Below are 16,122 nucleotides of genomic sequence, written 5' to 3'. Positions count from 1 at the left end.
AACAGTAATTTCACCTCCCAGAGTGAAAAGATCTGCTGCTCGGGATGAAGACGTGTTCTCAGGTTTACACTCTGTACCTGCACATACACAACACTGCACTGTAACAACACCTACAAGACCTTTTAAATACAATGAGAACACAAATCGCACAAGGACAAAAGAGATAGACATGAGAGTGGAGAGGGCAGATGCTCCAATGAGCCGGACATCGACTGTTAACAAGTCAAATCCACTAACAGAGCAATAAAGGCTTAACATGCAACTAAGCTTTGTAATGAGCACTTACTGTTTACAGCAGTAACAGATTTAAAGAACAGGCAAGGACCTGGTGTCGAGCCAGCGTGTCGAGCATCGCACAAACGTTTGTCTGAAGCTGGAGCTCACTCCCCACGTGGTGAGATGGTCAGGACGAGAGAACATCACAGGCCTCCTGAAACCAGCTCCTACAGAAACCATGAACCTTCAGATAACAAGGTCCCTGCGTCCGGCAGGAGGAGCTCTGAACTGTGGCTGAGCAGCTTCACAGCAGGGAGCCTCCAACAGAGCTTCAAGTCCTGTTCACACAGGAAAGACAACAGAGGAGCCTCCGGCGGCCTAAGTGGTTCACACACAGCATAAAGTCACCTAAAAGGGCAACTGGGACTCTTTATTAAAACGCCTTTGTGTGGTCACATTAAGTTGAATAGATGGATGCCCCCCCCCCAGCGTCACCCAGTTTCCCTGCTGCTCATTTGTTGAAGTTGTTTATTTGTATATGTTCCCAGCAACCAGCGAGGGTTACTTGAGATTCAAACCACACACCATCTCAAAACAATAACCCAGTTCCCAGAGTTGTTGGCAGCTCACGATCCGATAGATCAGGTCCGTTGTGCTGACTGTACAGAGCAGCACGTAGAAAACAAGGAACCTGGAATCAGCAGCACAATCCAGAGCAAAGAGGAAAGAACAGAGCGATAAGAGAAGAGAATGAAGAGTCACAGTAGAGAAGAGAGACAAGTTCAAAAACAGAGGGAGTGGGGAATCGTTGGTTTTGTCCCCGATGAGCGGTCGGCTTGACGCGACCTCCACATCTCACTCACACCCTCTCTCTCTCAAACACAGAGCGGCAACAACAAGAACAACTTCAGCCAGAGAGTTGGAATTCAAAGAGACATCGTTACTCACAAGATCTCGTCGTTCTGAAACTCCAAGACGCCGTGCGAGTCCTCGAAGTCCTCGCCGCTGCCTCGGGCGGTTCCCTCCACCGTCTTGTACGGCAGCGTGACCACGCCGCGAGCCCCCGACGTCCTCAGCACCTTCACCTCCATGGTGCCCACGCTCTCGCTCACGTGGCAAACAGGCTCCTCGAACGTGAAGATACCGGCGTGGTCGTCATCGAAGATGGTGACGGTGGCCGTGGCGGGCAAGCCGAGACAGGCCACCGAGTCCACGTGGTTCGCTGCCTCGCCTTCATCGGGCTCCTCGCCTTCGGAGGTCAACACCCTGACGTTGGACAGGTGGATCAGGAAGTTCTCGTCCTCCTCGAAGATGTCGTCATCGATGACCCCCACGCGGATCTCCTTCAGCGTCTCGCCGGCCTTGAACACCACCACGCCCTCGGTGAACTCGTAGTCCGAGCCGGCGTTGGCCGTCCCGTCTTCTGTCCGGTACTCCACGCTGATCGTTTTGCTCAGGTCGCCCCCCCGCCGCATCACGTTGACGGCCACGGTGCCACAGTTCTCGAGGCACTGGTAGGAGCCGGGCTCAAAGAAGATCTTCGAGATGGGGTCGTTGTCACCGACATCGGAGCGGACCTCGTGCATGCTGACCGCCTTGCGGGCCTGATCGGCGGCGTGCTTCTTCAGGATGTTGCCGGCGCCGGTCATCAGCCGAGTGGCCTGGCAGCGATAGAAAGCTCGACTCTTCTGCTGCTGGCTCAGGACCTGGTAGTTGGCGAGCTCAATGAGTTGTTCCACCTGAGACCAGAAAACACAACGGCACACAAACTGTGAGAACATGCTCTTCTTCACGGTCGATTCTGGAGGTAAGACACCATCGACTCCCTGACAGTTCCATCCTGGTGCTGATCTGAGTCATGTTGTTACAACACGTCGAGAGCAGAGACCTTTCTATCAACAGCGTCTGTGGTTATCTTACATAGAGGGAAAGATGCTCCGGTTCTCAGAGGCTTTGTGAGATCTGACACAACCGTACTTAACAAACCAGAGCAGCTCTGGAATCTCATGAGTCAACGAGAGGATCCAGATTCAAGAGCACATGGCAGCCAACATCCGTCCTGCTTCCTGGTTTGATTCTCTCAGAATGAAATTGTCATTGTTCCCACTCGTCCTCATCCCATTGATAGAGGTCAGGTGAACAGTTTTTTATCACAGTTAAACAACTGAGCCAATCAAATCTTTAAAATGTTACTAGAAATCCTAAACCTTGGCACTAGCACATCTCTCCAAGGACAAGAAGGTGAGACTGGATCATGGTCCGGTAACGTTTTGGATTGAAGAACCTCTGCTAAATGCAGCTGAAATAAGAATATATCTCTACTATAATATTGTTGTCCCTGTGTCCGGGATGAGTATGAGAGAAATAAAAAGCAGACTCTATCAGCCTCCTTCTTAATCCATATAGAGATGAGGGCAGAAAGCGTGAACCCTCTTTGAGCAGCGTCTCTCATGCACGTAAGAAGCTTCTGTTTTCTATTACACGTGTTTGTGTGAAACCTCGTCCAAGAAAATAAGAAGAACACCGACTGGAACGAAGCTCATCAGCTTTCAATGTGTTCCTCTCATACAGGGGTAGGATCACAATGTGAGGAAAACACAACAGGTTCTTATTTCTCAATGATTTAAAATGAGGTCTGAAAACACAACCTCTTACTTTGAGGAAGGTTCTCTAACTCGACTTGTTCTGTCTGTTCCAGCTCCATCATCCTGTCAGTCTGTTGGAGTGAACCAGTGTAATGTCTTCTATTAACACTGTTTCACGTGTAGTTGTTCTGTATATACACACACAAGTGGAGGCTGGACTCCCTGTACTGTTTATACACCGACAGAATAACCATCAACAGAACTGTATTACCTGTGTTTATGTTTTTATTCATATATTTGTGTCACAACTGCTGCAGCTTTGTGTTTCTTTCCTGCTGCACGATTATCAGATTAATGTGAGTGGCTGAGATGAGACCTGAGCTGCATTCATCACCATAATCACAGTGATAAAGAAGGCAACAGAAAGTCGGCCATCTGCTGCTGATTATTCTGTCATTTTAGTCCCAAAGCAAGAAAAGCACCAGAGAGGAGAGCAGCACTGACAGCAGCAGCACTGATAGCAGCGTCTGTCCATTTCTCAGGTTCCTCCTTCACTCTGCCACCCACCTCTTTGTCAGGGTGCTTCTGCTTGAGCTCCTTCAGGATCTTGGCCATGTCTCTGCGGGTCTCATCCTCGTCCAGGTCCTTCTCGTCCAGGTCCAAACCCAGGGAACCGTCCAGGAAGTCCACGCCATGAGAGTTCAGCATCTTCCCGTCCATCTCGATGTCCACCTGACAGAGAGAGAGACAGAGAGAGGAGCGTCATCAGTATAGATTGAGATTCTGTCCACGTGGCAGATATCATAACCGGGGGGGGGGGGGCTTAAAGAGACAGGAGCTAAAACCAAGTGTTTCAGACAGAGGCTGAAAAGAGGAGCTGCAGCAATGAAAGTGTTTCCTGTAAATTTGAGCATGTTAATATGAATATAATAATTTTCTTTGCTCCTTTGAGCTGGACGACTTTGATGCAATCATTGAATATGAATCTCAGTATTAATACTTTGGTTCGGGAGGATTCAGCTGAGTTTAGTGCACAGAGAGTTTTGAAGAATTCTGCTGTGCATGGGAATACGAGTTTATACTCAAACATGTTGAAATCCCTTATTTTACAACTCTCAAAATGAATAGCTTCTGTTGTTCATAGTTCTTTTTCATTAGGGAGACATGTATTTATGAATTATGATAAGATCGTTAAGAGGGTTGTTAAATGTCACTTCAGCTCTTCAGTATAAATAACATGAGTTATGAATAAACACTACAATACCAACTATTAACTTCGATGTGTACAAAGCACTAAATATGTCAAAGCATGTTATAGCTATACAACAGGAAATTAAAAAGTGAATACAACACAAGTACTTCTTTGCATGTATCTTTGCAGTATTAGTTTACTTTGGCTGAGTTCCATTCAGTAATGCAGACACATTACTCATCACTTACCTCTGCCCACTCGGTGCCTGATCTGCTTTTTCTCATGTTAGTTTGAGCGGTGCTTAATTCATTTTACTGCTTCCTAACTTCACGCCCTTGGAAAAGAGATCTGGCTGCAGGACAGTTGAGTTTCTTTAGAGAGATTCTGATGAAGGAAGCTTTTAAAATCTGATTCAAATATTAAAATCATCATCATCATCATCATCGAGGAACTTCTGTTCAGGATGACAAAATATTTACTGTTCAAAAAAAAAAACCTGTATTTCAGATAAAGATGTGAAAATCTGAGCATATTACATTCAGCTGAATTGAGATAAATGATAAATTGTTAGTTCCCGAGTTAAGAGAAGATTTTATTGTTGGTCTTATATATTTTTCAGGTACTCAAGAGTTATAAAGCCCATAAAAGATTCCGGTATTTTGGGCAGATATGATATGGTCGTTCTTTTGTACATTGCCTTGAATGAATATTAAAGAATACTTTCTGAATACTCGGATCATAGTAATGAACTTTAACCTAGCAACAAATATTATGATCACAGGTGTGAAAACAAGACCCAGATTATGATGAATCAGAATTAGTCTTTAAAAATAAAAAAACTCCGAATTCGTTCAAGCTTTTGTCTTTTTGTTGGCAAATAATATAATTTCTGTACCAGTTGCTGATATGGTAGTGGTACTGTGACTGGTGGTGTTGTTTACGAGGTGGTAGTAGTATTTGTGGTACTGTGAGGTGGTAGTAGTATTTGTGGTACTGTGAGGTGGTAGTAGTATTTGTGGTACTGTGAGGTGGTAGTAGTAGTTGTGGTATTGTGAGGTGGTAGTAGTAGTTGTGGTACTGTGAGGTGGTAGTAGTATTTGTGGTACTGTGAGGCGGTAGTAGTATTTGTGGTACTGTGAGGCGGTAGTAGTATTTGTGGTACTGTGAGGCGGTAGTAGTATTTGTGGTACTGGGAGGTGGTAGTAGTATTTGTGGTACTGTGAGGTGGTACTAGTATTTGTGGTACTGTGATGTGGTAGTAGTAGTTGTGGTACTGTGAGGTGGTAGTAGTATTTGTGGTACTGTGAAGTGGTAGTAGTATTTGTGGTACTGTGAGGTGGTAGCAGTATTTGTGGTAATCTGAGGTGGTAGTAGTATTTGTGGTACTGTGAGGTGGTAGTAGTATTTGTGGTACTGTGAGGTGGTAGTAGTATTTGTGGTACTGTGAGGTGGTAGTAGTATTTGTGATACTGTGAGGTGGTAGTAGTATTTGTGGTACTGTGAGGTGGTAGTAGTATTTGTGGTACTGGGAGGTGGTAGTAGTATTTGTGGTACTGTGAGGTGGTAGTAGTATTTGTGGTACTGTGAGGTGGTAGTAGTATTTGTGATACTGTGAGGTGGTAGTAGTATTTGTGGTACTGTGAGGTGGTAGTAGTATTTGTGGTACTGTGAGGTGGTAGTAGTATTTGTGGTACTGTGATGTGGTAGTAGTATTTGTGGTACTGGGAGGTGGTAGTAGTATTTGTGGTACTGTGAGGTGGTAGTAGTATTTGTGGTACTGTGAGGTGGTAGTAGTATTTGTGGTACTGTGAGGTGGTAGTAGTATTTGTGGTACTGTGAGGTGGTAGTAGTATTTGTGGTACTGGGAGGTGGTAGTAGTATTTGTGGTACTGTGATGTGGTAGTAGTATTGGTGGTACTGTGAGGTGGTAGTAGTATTTGTGGTACTGTGAGGTGGTAGTAGTATTTGTGGTACTGGGAGGTGGTAGTAGTATTTGTGGTACTGTGAGGTGGTAGTAGTATTTGTGGTACTGGGAGGTGGTAGTAGTATTTGTGGTACTGGGAGGTGGTAGTATTATTTGTGGTACTGTGAGGTGGTAGTAGTATTTGTGGTACTGGGAGGTGGTAGTAGTATTTGTGGTACTGGGAGGTGGTAGTAGTCTTGGTGGTACTGGGAGGTGGTAGTAGTATTTGTGGTACTGTGAGGTGGTAGTAGTCTTGGTGGTACTGGGAGGTGTTTGTAGTATTTGTGGTACTGGGAGGCGGTAGTAGTACTTGTGGTACTGGGAGTTGTACCTTGGAGGGGAGTGGCCGGTCGCCCTCGGTCTCGATGATCATCCCACGCTGCTTCCCGGTGCGGTAGCGCTTGTACACGTACTTGTAGAACAGCAGGCGGCGGTCGGCCACCCAGGCAAAGACCACGCAGATGGGGAAGAACATGAAGGTGAGCAGCCCCTCCCACACCTGCACCACGCCCGGCGAGATCACACACAGGATCAGGTAGAGCCAGATGTAGGCGAAGATGCTCCAGGAGGCCGTGACGAAGAAGACCCGGAGGTGCTTGACCTTCCTGGTCTCCCCGTCCGGCACCACGTACACACACAGCCCGATGATCACGAACATGTTGAACGCCGCGGAGCCCACGATGGTGGAGGGGCCCAGGGTGCCCGCCTGGAACCCGTGACCCATGACCTCTATGACGGAGAGCAGGATCTCCGGAGCCGAGGAGCCCAGAGCCATGAGGGTGAGGTTGGACACCGTCTCGTTCCAGATTCGAACCGTGGTGGTGGTGGTTTCCCCGTTGGGTTTCTTGATGGTGATCTCCTTCTCCTGTGACGTGATGACCTCTATGGACGCCATGAAGCGGTCAGCGATGATGGACACGCCCAGGAACATGTAGGCCAGGGCCACGAAGTAAACTGTCGCCCGAGCCACCTTGTCTCCGAACGACGGGTTCATGGGCTCCCAGATGGGCAGCACCACGCCCCTCGTGCACGCCTCGGGCTTCGAGCACTCCGTCTTGTTGGTGGACACTGCCGAGACCGAGCCGTCCAAGCTGGACTCCGGCGGAGCGCCAGCCAACGAGAGCTGGAGTTTGAGGAGGAGCATCACAGTGAGGAGGGCTAGCCTCGGGGCGGGGGACAGGGGGGAGCGATCCCAGCGGCCCATGGTGACGTCCGGACCAGAACCGTGAGCTGACGACTAATGAGGATCTTCAATCTTTAGACAGAAGAGAGCAGAAGAGACAGTTCACATTAGAGACACGTCTGGAAGGAAAGGGATTAGTTCTGATTCTGTCCTTTGATTCTATTAGATGTGTTCATTTCAGGTTTAATATCTCACGATGGATAGAAATCTACAGAAAGTACGAGTTGTAACAAACTCTCCTCTCAAATACGTTGTTTCTGTAGAAGCTGTTTGGAAGCTCAGTGGTTTATAGATTCTCTTTAACCTCTCGTAGGCTCTGAAAGGTCGAATCTGAAGAACCTCTGTGCAGACGTCTGAGCGCCGAGGCTGTTCAGCAACACAACCTGGTTCAAGCACGAAGAACATAAAAGTCTCAACTTCACTAAATCACAAACGTGTTTCAGGGAAGAAAGTGCTGAGCTCCTTAGGTCAGCAAGTAAAAACCAGCCACAGATAAACCGGGGTGCTGCCTGGTGGCGTCCAGAATCTGAAACCGGACCAGACGCCAAAGAAAAACTGTATCTGAGCTTTTTGTCAATCACTGATCAATTAAAACAACCACATCTAAAATCACTACACAAAACTCCGGTTTGTGAATGTTTTGGTGTAATTGTCTTTTCCTTGTGTCGTCTAGTTTCTTCACTTTGTGATTTGTGTGCCTCAGCAGTTGTGTCTCTGCGGGTGCAGACGTTTCTTATGCAAACTGATGGAATCACACACTCTTGATTTTGTGCTAATGTTTCTACTTTTTTTAAACAAACAGATTCACTAATAGAAATGATTGAAGGTCATCCAAGTGCAGTGAGGAAGAGAGAACAGTCCCAGCACTGAGACCTCATTCAGTTTCCATGTAATTGCCTCAGGGCAGAATTTGTTTGTATGAAAGCCATAATTTGTTAAGAATCATTTTCAATCGTGTATAAATGCGTCTGTAGGGAAGCTGCTCAGCCTCGTCACACACACAACCCAGTGTCTGCACCTTGTCGGGTGATTTGGATTCTAATTAAAGCTCCTTGCTGAGTGTGAAGAGGTGTTTCATATGTGGCCGACTGATAATCATAATGATAAACTTTGTAAAAAGCCCAAATAACTACGGAGCGCTTGATTTGATCACCAGATTCCAAGTGAACCTCTGACCCACATGTTCCCTGAGGCTGCTGCAGAGATTCAGAATCATGCTGCTGCTGCCGGTGAAGAATCATAACAAGGTGAATACATTCCATGTTTCCTCTTTGTGTGTGAAAAGGTTCTGGACAGCAGCATGAACATCATCTCTGTGGTTCAGGGTGATTGACTGTGTTCCATCCAGGTTGACCCCTGCTTGAGAACCACAGGGGTCCACGCAGCTAATAGCCCCATGATGCAACACCGGGCTCTCAAAGTTATGAGCAGGGAATTAAAATCAATTTCTGAAATGCAGACGCAATGTGCACAGTGTGGGTGGAATCTAAAAGGAGATGTGATGGAAGCAGATGCAGTGAAGACACATCCTCTCCTGAGATTTCAGGGGATACAAAGAAAATGCAAATGCTCCTTTGAGTCCTGACACAGAATCACATCGGAGAGTGGGCCTGTGTTTCCTCCCAGGAGCCCATCAGATCAGCTGCTCTTTACTCTGGCTTAGAATATTCAAATGCAGGAGCCAGACAGTTTTAAATATCGTTGGGTGATATTGTAATAATATCTTTCAATGATAGGAAATATAAGTGAACCAATATTACATGTATCTGTACGTATAAGCAGGTGGAAGAAATCTTCATCCCCCAACTTGTATTTAACCCGAAAAGCTAAAATCAAGCAGACCAAGACAAGGCAATATAACATTATTGTTTATGATAATTAAACCCGAGGGGGGGGGGGGGGGGATTGCAGTCAATGAAATACTTGTTGAGACGATTCGATCATGATGACTACTTTTAACCTCATGGTGGCGTCAGTGGAAAGGTCACAGGGTCGCTAAAGTCTTTAGGATTTATCCTCTGGGGATCATGAATTTTCTTTAGTTTATATATCAATCCCAGTTGAGGAGATATTGAGCGACCATCCCTACGCCATTAGCATCCCCGATTCCCCCCCGTTTCCATTTTCATATTGATTTCAACCGTATCATCCGCTCGTAAATCTGTGAAACCGGAGCTCAGGTTATTCTTGATTTTCAGAAGAGAAACTGAAGAAGAGTTGAACTCAGAGCTGGTGAGGCCGGGACCATGATCACATAGAGCGACCTCATCTGAACCTGCTCTGGATGTCTGTCCTCCTCTTCCTCACCCTCTCACCCAGGAGCTGTTAGGACGCCTGCTCGTCTTCTTCTACTGTGTGTGTGTGTGTGCGCCCCCCCCCCCACCAGCTGTCCTGCCTCACAAACCAAACCCTGAAGAATTTACAATTGAATATCGCTTTCAACTATAAATCTGACCGAGTGTCTGAAATCAACGGCTCGATCTGGAGATTTATTTCAACAAAAAGAAAACTTTAAGAACTTTCTAGACCTTTCAGACAAAGCACTGCTACACACACACACACACACACACACACTAACGAGTTTTTTAATTAAGGATCAATAACAGGACCCTAAGACCTGAAACACAGATCAGCTTAAAACTCTCCTCAGACAAGCTCGTTGCTCGATTCCTCCAAACCAACGTCCATTTCCCGATAATCACCCGTTCACACTCCGACATGCACACGCACAAAGGACCAGACATCGATAGTTACATCAGTGATTCTCTGCTCTCTTTCTACCACAATGATCATTATAGATGAAACTGTAAATTACATATGACTCTCTCTCTCCCTCCCCCCCACCCACTCCCTCTCTCCCCCCTCAGCTCGGCTGTGGTGCGAGAGCTCTGTGATCAGATGTTAAGAAAATCAGTCACAAACACAATTACACCTTCACCTAATGAAACTAGCCCTCAGTGAGCAGATAACTGAAGAGGGACCTTCTGGTGGAGGAGCAGCCAGCCGCTCTCGGAGGTCCACCACCTTCTCCTGTGGTCGCACCAGGCTTTGTGAGGCGTTTCCCAGGGGTCAATAATCCGTGTGCTTTGGGATTTGTTGGTTTTTCACTTAAGGACGTCACTTTCCCAACAGGCTGATGGCTGGAGAGCATTCTCTGTGTGCCAGCTGCTCTCTGGGAAACAGAGGGTTTCCAGTCCGGCTTCTCTTCACCAGTGGATCTCCAGCTACGCTCCATCAATGTAGGACCATAGAAACTGTTTGATCCAGATTATTAAATGATTACAAGATACTTTGGAGTGAAGAAAAGCGTCAGTAGAAGAGTGGAGCCGGAGGCAGCAGGAGTCTGACAGATTCACCTCTCAGATGCCCCCCCCCCCCCCCCCCCCCATAATTTTTGGTTCTTGATGGAAAATGAGTCCTGTACATTGAGATGAGTGATATCTCTGAGTGTCACACTCTGACTGTGCCCTAGCATCTATAAATATATGATTATGATATTGTGACAACCCTGGAGTTGTCTGCTGTGCTTGTGTTCTGTTTCAGGATAAAATAAATGCTAGATCTTCAGAACTTGTGTTATTCAGGGTTTTCTTGTTGCACACCTGAGCCAAGGTGTAACAATATCATGATTGTTATGATTTCAGATGTTTATGTCACATTACTGACACAAAGGCAGGTTGCAGTGCCTTGCTGAAAGGCACCTGAGCAGAGGATGTCTGTTATCTTCCAGCTGGTTTCAGCCTTTCTCATTATAGACTACAGTGAGCACGTTTAAAGATAAAGCAATATTAGATAATTAGGATTATGAAGGTATAGTGTAAGAGTTGCTGATATGACACACGTCTCCTTCATGAAGCCAACGCTCTAGTTTCCGTTCTCTGCTCTTGTTCTTCTTGCCAGCTCATTTAGAATTCATCCTCACGCACACAAATCCTCTACACACTTTGTCTACACAATCCTGATTGCTTTGCTCTTTATCACTTCATCATGAGGCTACACTTTAGATAATCACCTGTTCTGTTTAGAGCTGCGTGTCCAGACAGTGCAAACATCCTGTGGGGACGTCTGGATCCAGATCTGCTCTGTTAGAATCCTGACTGCTCTGTTTGTCCTGAACCACATCAGAGCCGCACTCGAGGTGCGTGTCTGTCTCTGCTGTCAACACCCGAGCAGCTGAGTCACCGAACAGAGGTTTGGATTATTACTCCTTTTTTAACTGAGATATCAGGTGTCAGAATAAATCCCGGCGTTATGACCTCAAAACTTGAACGTGTTTCCAGACGAACACAACATAAGACGAGTTTCAGCCAAACCACAGACTCACACAAACACCGGACAGCTGAATCCTAAACTCCCCCGAGGGCCACAACAAAAGCACAATACACAAAGTAAAGAAAACCAGAACCAGGTGCTGCTCTAAGTCCAGCTGCTCTCTCTCCGGCCCGGTGCTGCCGGTCCTCGGAGCCTCGGCAGGCGGCACCCCAAGGTGCCAAGCAGCAGATTCCACCACAGACAGGACACGACCTTCTGTACAAACCACTAATCTGCATCAGGGAATGAATCGCGCATGGAAATTTGACATCATCAGTACATTAAGTGATGTATTGGTAAAGTCATTTGAAAAATAGATGCAGACCATGTGCACTGAGAATAAACTGTGAGCTGCAGGAAGCACAAAGAAATGATCCGGCCTGCGGCTCCGAGGAGAAGCCGCAGCTCTTCTGCTCCCGAGGAAGACGGGATGAGGAAAAATGTAAAACCTCGAGTGAAAGCCAGATGAAGAAATATTGAAAAGCAAATACAAAGGAAGAGAGGGATGAAACGTTGGAAGAAGAGAGGGATATCTGGAGGAAGGAAAAATGAGAGAGGGAGACAAATGGAAAGAGAAGAGGGGAAATGAGAGGGGAGAGACAGGGCTGAGGAATGGTACCCTCTCCGTCTCTCATAAAGAAATGCTAAAGGGTTATTCCACTGTGTGCAAGTGTGAGGGCAGGACATTATGTGCACACACACACACACATGCACACACACAAACACACACAGACACACTAGCCGCTGCGAACAACTGAAGATTAATGTTGTGCGTTTACTGTCATTAGAGACGCTGAGCTCTTTCAGCCTGGACGCAGCTCGCAGCCAATCCTCGTCTCTTCACATCAGAATACACTCGGAGTGAAAGGGGAATCGCACCAGCAACCAGAGACACTGAGGGGTATCCTCCTGCCTGTCACTCTGTCCGCTGAGGGGGGGGGGCACTGACACGTGAAGCTATGATGAGCTGTGTGATGTTAACAAGCAAGACCAAATAAAGACAAATAAGTACGATGCTCCGCTCAATCACAGAGGGTGCAGCCACGGGCTCCTTCTCGGGGGGGGGGGGGGGGGGGGGGGGTATTTAATCATATTCTGAACATCTGAAACATGTTTGGTCTCCAGCGTCTGAGGGAACCTTCTCCTCTCATCTCAGCTTGTTAGTTCACCTGCTTCACGGTTCATTTACCCATTACTGGACAACTTGGTTTCCACATCAGAATCTTACATTGCATCCACAAACAGCCCAACACAAACAGCCCAACACAAACAGCACAACACAAACAGCCCAACACAAACAGTCACATGTGTTGTGCAGATTGTACAGTGCTCGTACACAAACATGTTTATATCCTTTATACATTAAATGGAGTTGACTCGTTCAAGCTTTTACCATCACGTGCTAACCTCTGCTTCCTGACTGGGCTGCGTGTGGAACCTGGTTTTCAATTCATCCATCTTTTATCACCGGGCCTGTGAACTCGGGGGGTGGGTGGGGTGGGGGGGGGGGGAAAGCACTGAGGCCGTGTGAGAGCGGGTTCATGCACTCCTTAACCTCAGGACTTGACAAATGACAGCGGGGGTCGCACGTATCAGCCAATCACAGAGGACCACCCTACAATTGACCTCTGATAGATGGGGAGCTCGCGGGGAATCATCCAATCAGCTTATTGATTTCTAATAAATGAGCTCTTACTCAGGTTGACATGGTAGGCTACCTATTAGCCTCCCTATTAGCTTATTAGCTGTTGAATGAGGTCACACTGTCGCCAACCAGTTTAACTGCCTTGACCAGATACAACACTATTCTCTCTGCTACTGTAGGTTACTATAAAAATGATGTGTAAATATAAACATTCATGCGTATGCATTGTTGTATATCTGAGCAGTTTAAAATAAAAACAGGCACTTACACCACAGGACTCTAATCTGTCGAAGAATCCCATTCATCAGCTCTTTTGTGTCACATGAGCAGAAGTGAATCCCGACCTGACCTTTCTCTTTGGTGACCCCCCCCCTGTTGACTGTAAACTACAGAGAACAGGCTCACCTCTGCAGAACCACTACTGGAGCGTGGGAACAAACAACACATTGTTCCATTAGGGTTTCTAAATGTTTTTATTAGTCTATTTATTCACCTGACGGGATATTTGTAAAGCCTTGCTGAAATATATAGGCTGTCACTGTGTTATTTATATATTTAGTAGAATAAAAATAGATATTTTTAACACAAAGCAGACGGAGAAAGGAAATTAAATTATGCAGGCCTGGCAGAAATCGCAGGATACTACTAAATGTTGAGAAACCATTCACAGCAAATGATGTTTATAGACCTACACTACACTGTGGCCCTGACTGATGTATAACAGAGTGACCCTGCAGTTGCTGCACAGCGAGGAAGTTGTGTACCTGCGTACGTGCTCTCTCCAGGTCTGATCACTGCTTGGTGCAGACCTACTGGGAAGCAGCAGGAATCTGGCATCACACAAAGGTCTGGAAAACACATCACTCCAGCCTCTGCTGCTCTGGACCAGTGGTGAAGCATCACCAGCTGCTCTATAATGTTCAATCTCTACGAGAACCTTCTTCCTCCCTGTGAGGCTGAAGCAGTGAAGACCCCCGGCTGCTGCCTGGCTTCAGTTTTTCACTGTCATAAATAAATGTTTCATAGGCTCCACAGTGGAGGAGCTGCACTTCCTCTGAGCCCAGAGAGGCCGACTGAAGTCAGCTGGAAGAGAATCACCTAGAAAGCCCTGATGGCCCCTGCAGCCTGATGTTCTGTCTCCTCAGGGCAAGGAGCAGCTCCTCTTCATGGAGCAGCTCCTGTGCTCTGGAGCAGGTTCACAGGAGCAGTGAGGTGACGGTGAAGATCTGCTCATTGTTTCATTTCCATCTAGAACATCTGCCCAAACGCAGCAGCCCGAGGAGGACACGAGCTTCTGGTTCTGATCCGGTTCTGCTCAATTCAGGAATCAACCCCGTTTCAGACTGAGCCACGGGGTCCGCACCCCCCCCCCCCCCCCATCCAGCACTGCACTGGTGGCGCAAAGGATGCGGACCTGCACAAATGTGTCCGCCCCCCCCCCCCCCCCCCCCCCGCAGGGATTACATGTCCAAAGGGAATTTTGCGCATGTTTGTCACCAACTTCCACATTTGACACCTATAAAAGGTTCGAGCGTGGATCTGTGGACGTGCCCTGCATCCCGGATCGAGTCCCGCTGGAGACACGCGAGGCACTCAGACATGCAGGGGAGCAGGGGAGCAGGAGAGGAGGACAGGAGGAGGAGGAGAGGAGGGAAGGAGTGAAGGGCAGGGAAAAGCCAGGAGGAGAACCGTTCCCTGGGGCGAAGAGGAGCAGCCTCTCCGGGGTCTGGACCGCTGCTGGTTCCCAGTGAACCCCAGTGAAACCCAGAGACACCCAGTCCCCCGCAGCCAGGGGCCAGCACCTCCCCGGAGGAGAAGGTGCAGTGAGGAGCGCGTGGCGAGGAGGGAGGATGCGAGTGAACCGTCCGGGCTGCACGGGTCTCCCCCCGTCCCCTCTCCCACCCGGTACCCCCACTCCACAACGCAAAGAGCCGCATGCTACCCCCCCCCCCCCCCCCCCCCCCCCCCGTACGGTGTTGCAACGGAGAGCCGCGGAGTGTCCTACCTTCGTGTCCAGAGTGTCCACAGTCCGGAGGCGTAAGAGCGGCACTACTGCTCCACAGCTCCACTGGAGAAGTGAGAGAGCAGAGGAGGAGGAGGAGGGAGGAGGAGGAGGAGGCGGAGGAGGAGGAGGAGGAGTAGAGGTACGCCAGTAGTGGGGACTGGTAATGGAGACGCAGGGAGCTCTTATACGTGTCCAGCGAGCGAGGCGCGCAGGAGGAGGGGTGAGGGGGGGCGAGGAGGGGTGAGGAGATTCCCATGCACCGGCACCTCCTCTCCGTGGATCGGGTTCCGCTCGACTCCTCGTTTCCACGGTGCGGGACCGGAGACCTGTGTGAACCGGGACCGGAACAGCTGCATCAGCAAACCCGCACGAGCTGGGACGAGGCGCGCGAGACGAGCGAGGAGGACCTCTTCCTCATTCCTCCCCTTCTTCCTCAACACGCCCCCCCCCCCCTTTCTGTGGAGAGAGAGAGAGAGAGAGAGATAGAGAGAGAGAGACAGACAGAGAGAGAGAGAGAAGGGAGAGGGAGAATGTGTGTGTGTGTGTGTGTGTGTGAGCAGCTCTTCCTTTCTCCCTCTCTCTCTCCAGTTCTCACACACACAGACACACACAGACAGATTAATACCCCCCCCCCCCCCCCCCCCCCCATGATGAGCCATGAACAAGCCGAATTATGTTCCAGAGTCACGTGGTGGTTATTGCACCTTTTCATTGATCTGAGTGTTTTTATGTAAAGATCACTTGTGCATATAAATATCAGAAAACACAAATCAATCAAAGTTCGTCTTTGGGACCAGACACTGGACATGAAGACATGAAGAGACAGAGGGACATGAGGACTAGTGACCCTGCTCAAAGTGAGATATGAGTCAGATTCATCACGGTTTGGATTGTGCTTATGAACAGTATGTCACTAATCGTTTAAAGTGTCATTTTACGTATTTCCTGTTTCTGTTGATGGATCAATAATAAGAATTGTCTAACAATAATAAAAATAATATCCTGTTGAATACAAACAGAAG

The 16,122-nt window shown here is 47.9% G+C and overlaps 2 protein-coding genes across 3 annotated transcripts in view; one reads left to right on the top strand and one right to left on the bottom strand.

Moving 5' to 3' along the window:
* slc8a1b (solute carrier family 8 member 1b) overlaps positions 1-15,442 on the bottom strand; it is an 80,173-nt gene extending 64,731 nt beyond the window's left edge. For both annotated transcript variants that reach the window (XM_062401439.1, XM_062401437.1), the window contains exons 1-4: positions 15,101-15,442; positions 6,288-7,211; positions 3,369-3,533; positions 1,165-1,955 (exon numbers count right to left, since the gene is read on the bottom strand). In XM_062401439.1, coding sequence (XP_062257423.1) covers positions 1,165-1,955; positions 3,369-3,533; positions 6,288-7,160 — 1,829 coding nt within the window. In that variant the 5' untranslated portion in view covers positions 7,161-7,211; positions 15,101-15,442. The remainder of the gene's footprint in view (positions 1-1,164; positions 1,956-3,368; positions 3,534-6,287; positions 7,212-15,100) is intronic.
* Positions 1-16,122, top strand: part of LOC133966542 (basement membrane-specific heparan sulfate proteoglycan core protein-like) — a 298,590-nt gene that overhangs the window by 146,181 nt on the left and 136,287 nt on the right. The gene's annotated exons all lie outside the window — the stretch shown is intronic.

Source organism: Platichthys flesus, chromosome 12 (assembly GCF_949316205.1).
Source record: "Platichthys flesus chromosome 12, fPlaFle2.1, whole genome shotgun sequence".
In the NCBI taxonomy this organism is placed as follows: domain Eukaryota; kingdom Metazoa; phylum Chordata; class Actinopteri; order Pleuronectiformes; family Pleuronectidae; genus Platichthys; species Platichthys flesus.
The sequence above is the reverse complement of the archived record's forward strand: the minus strand, read 5'-3'. Positions and strand labels throughout refer to the sequence as shown.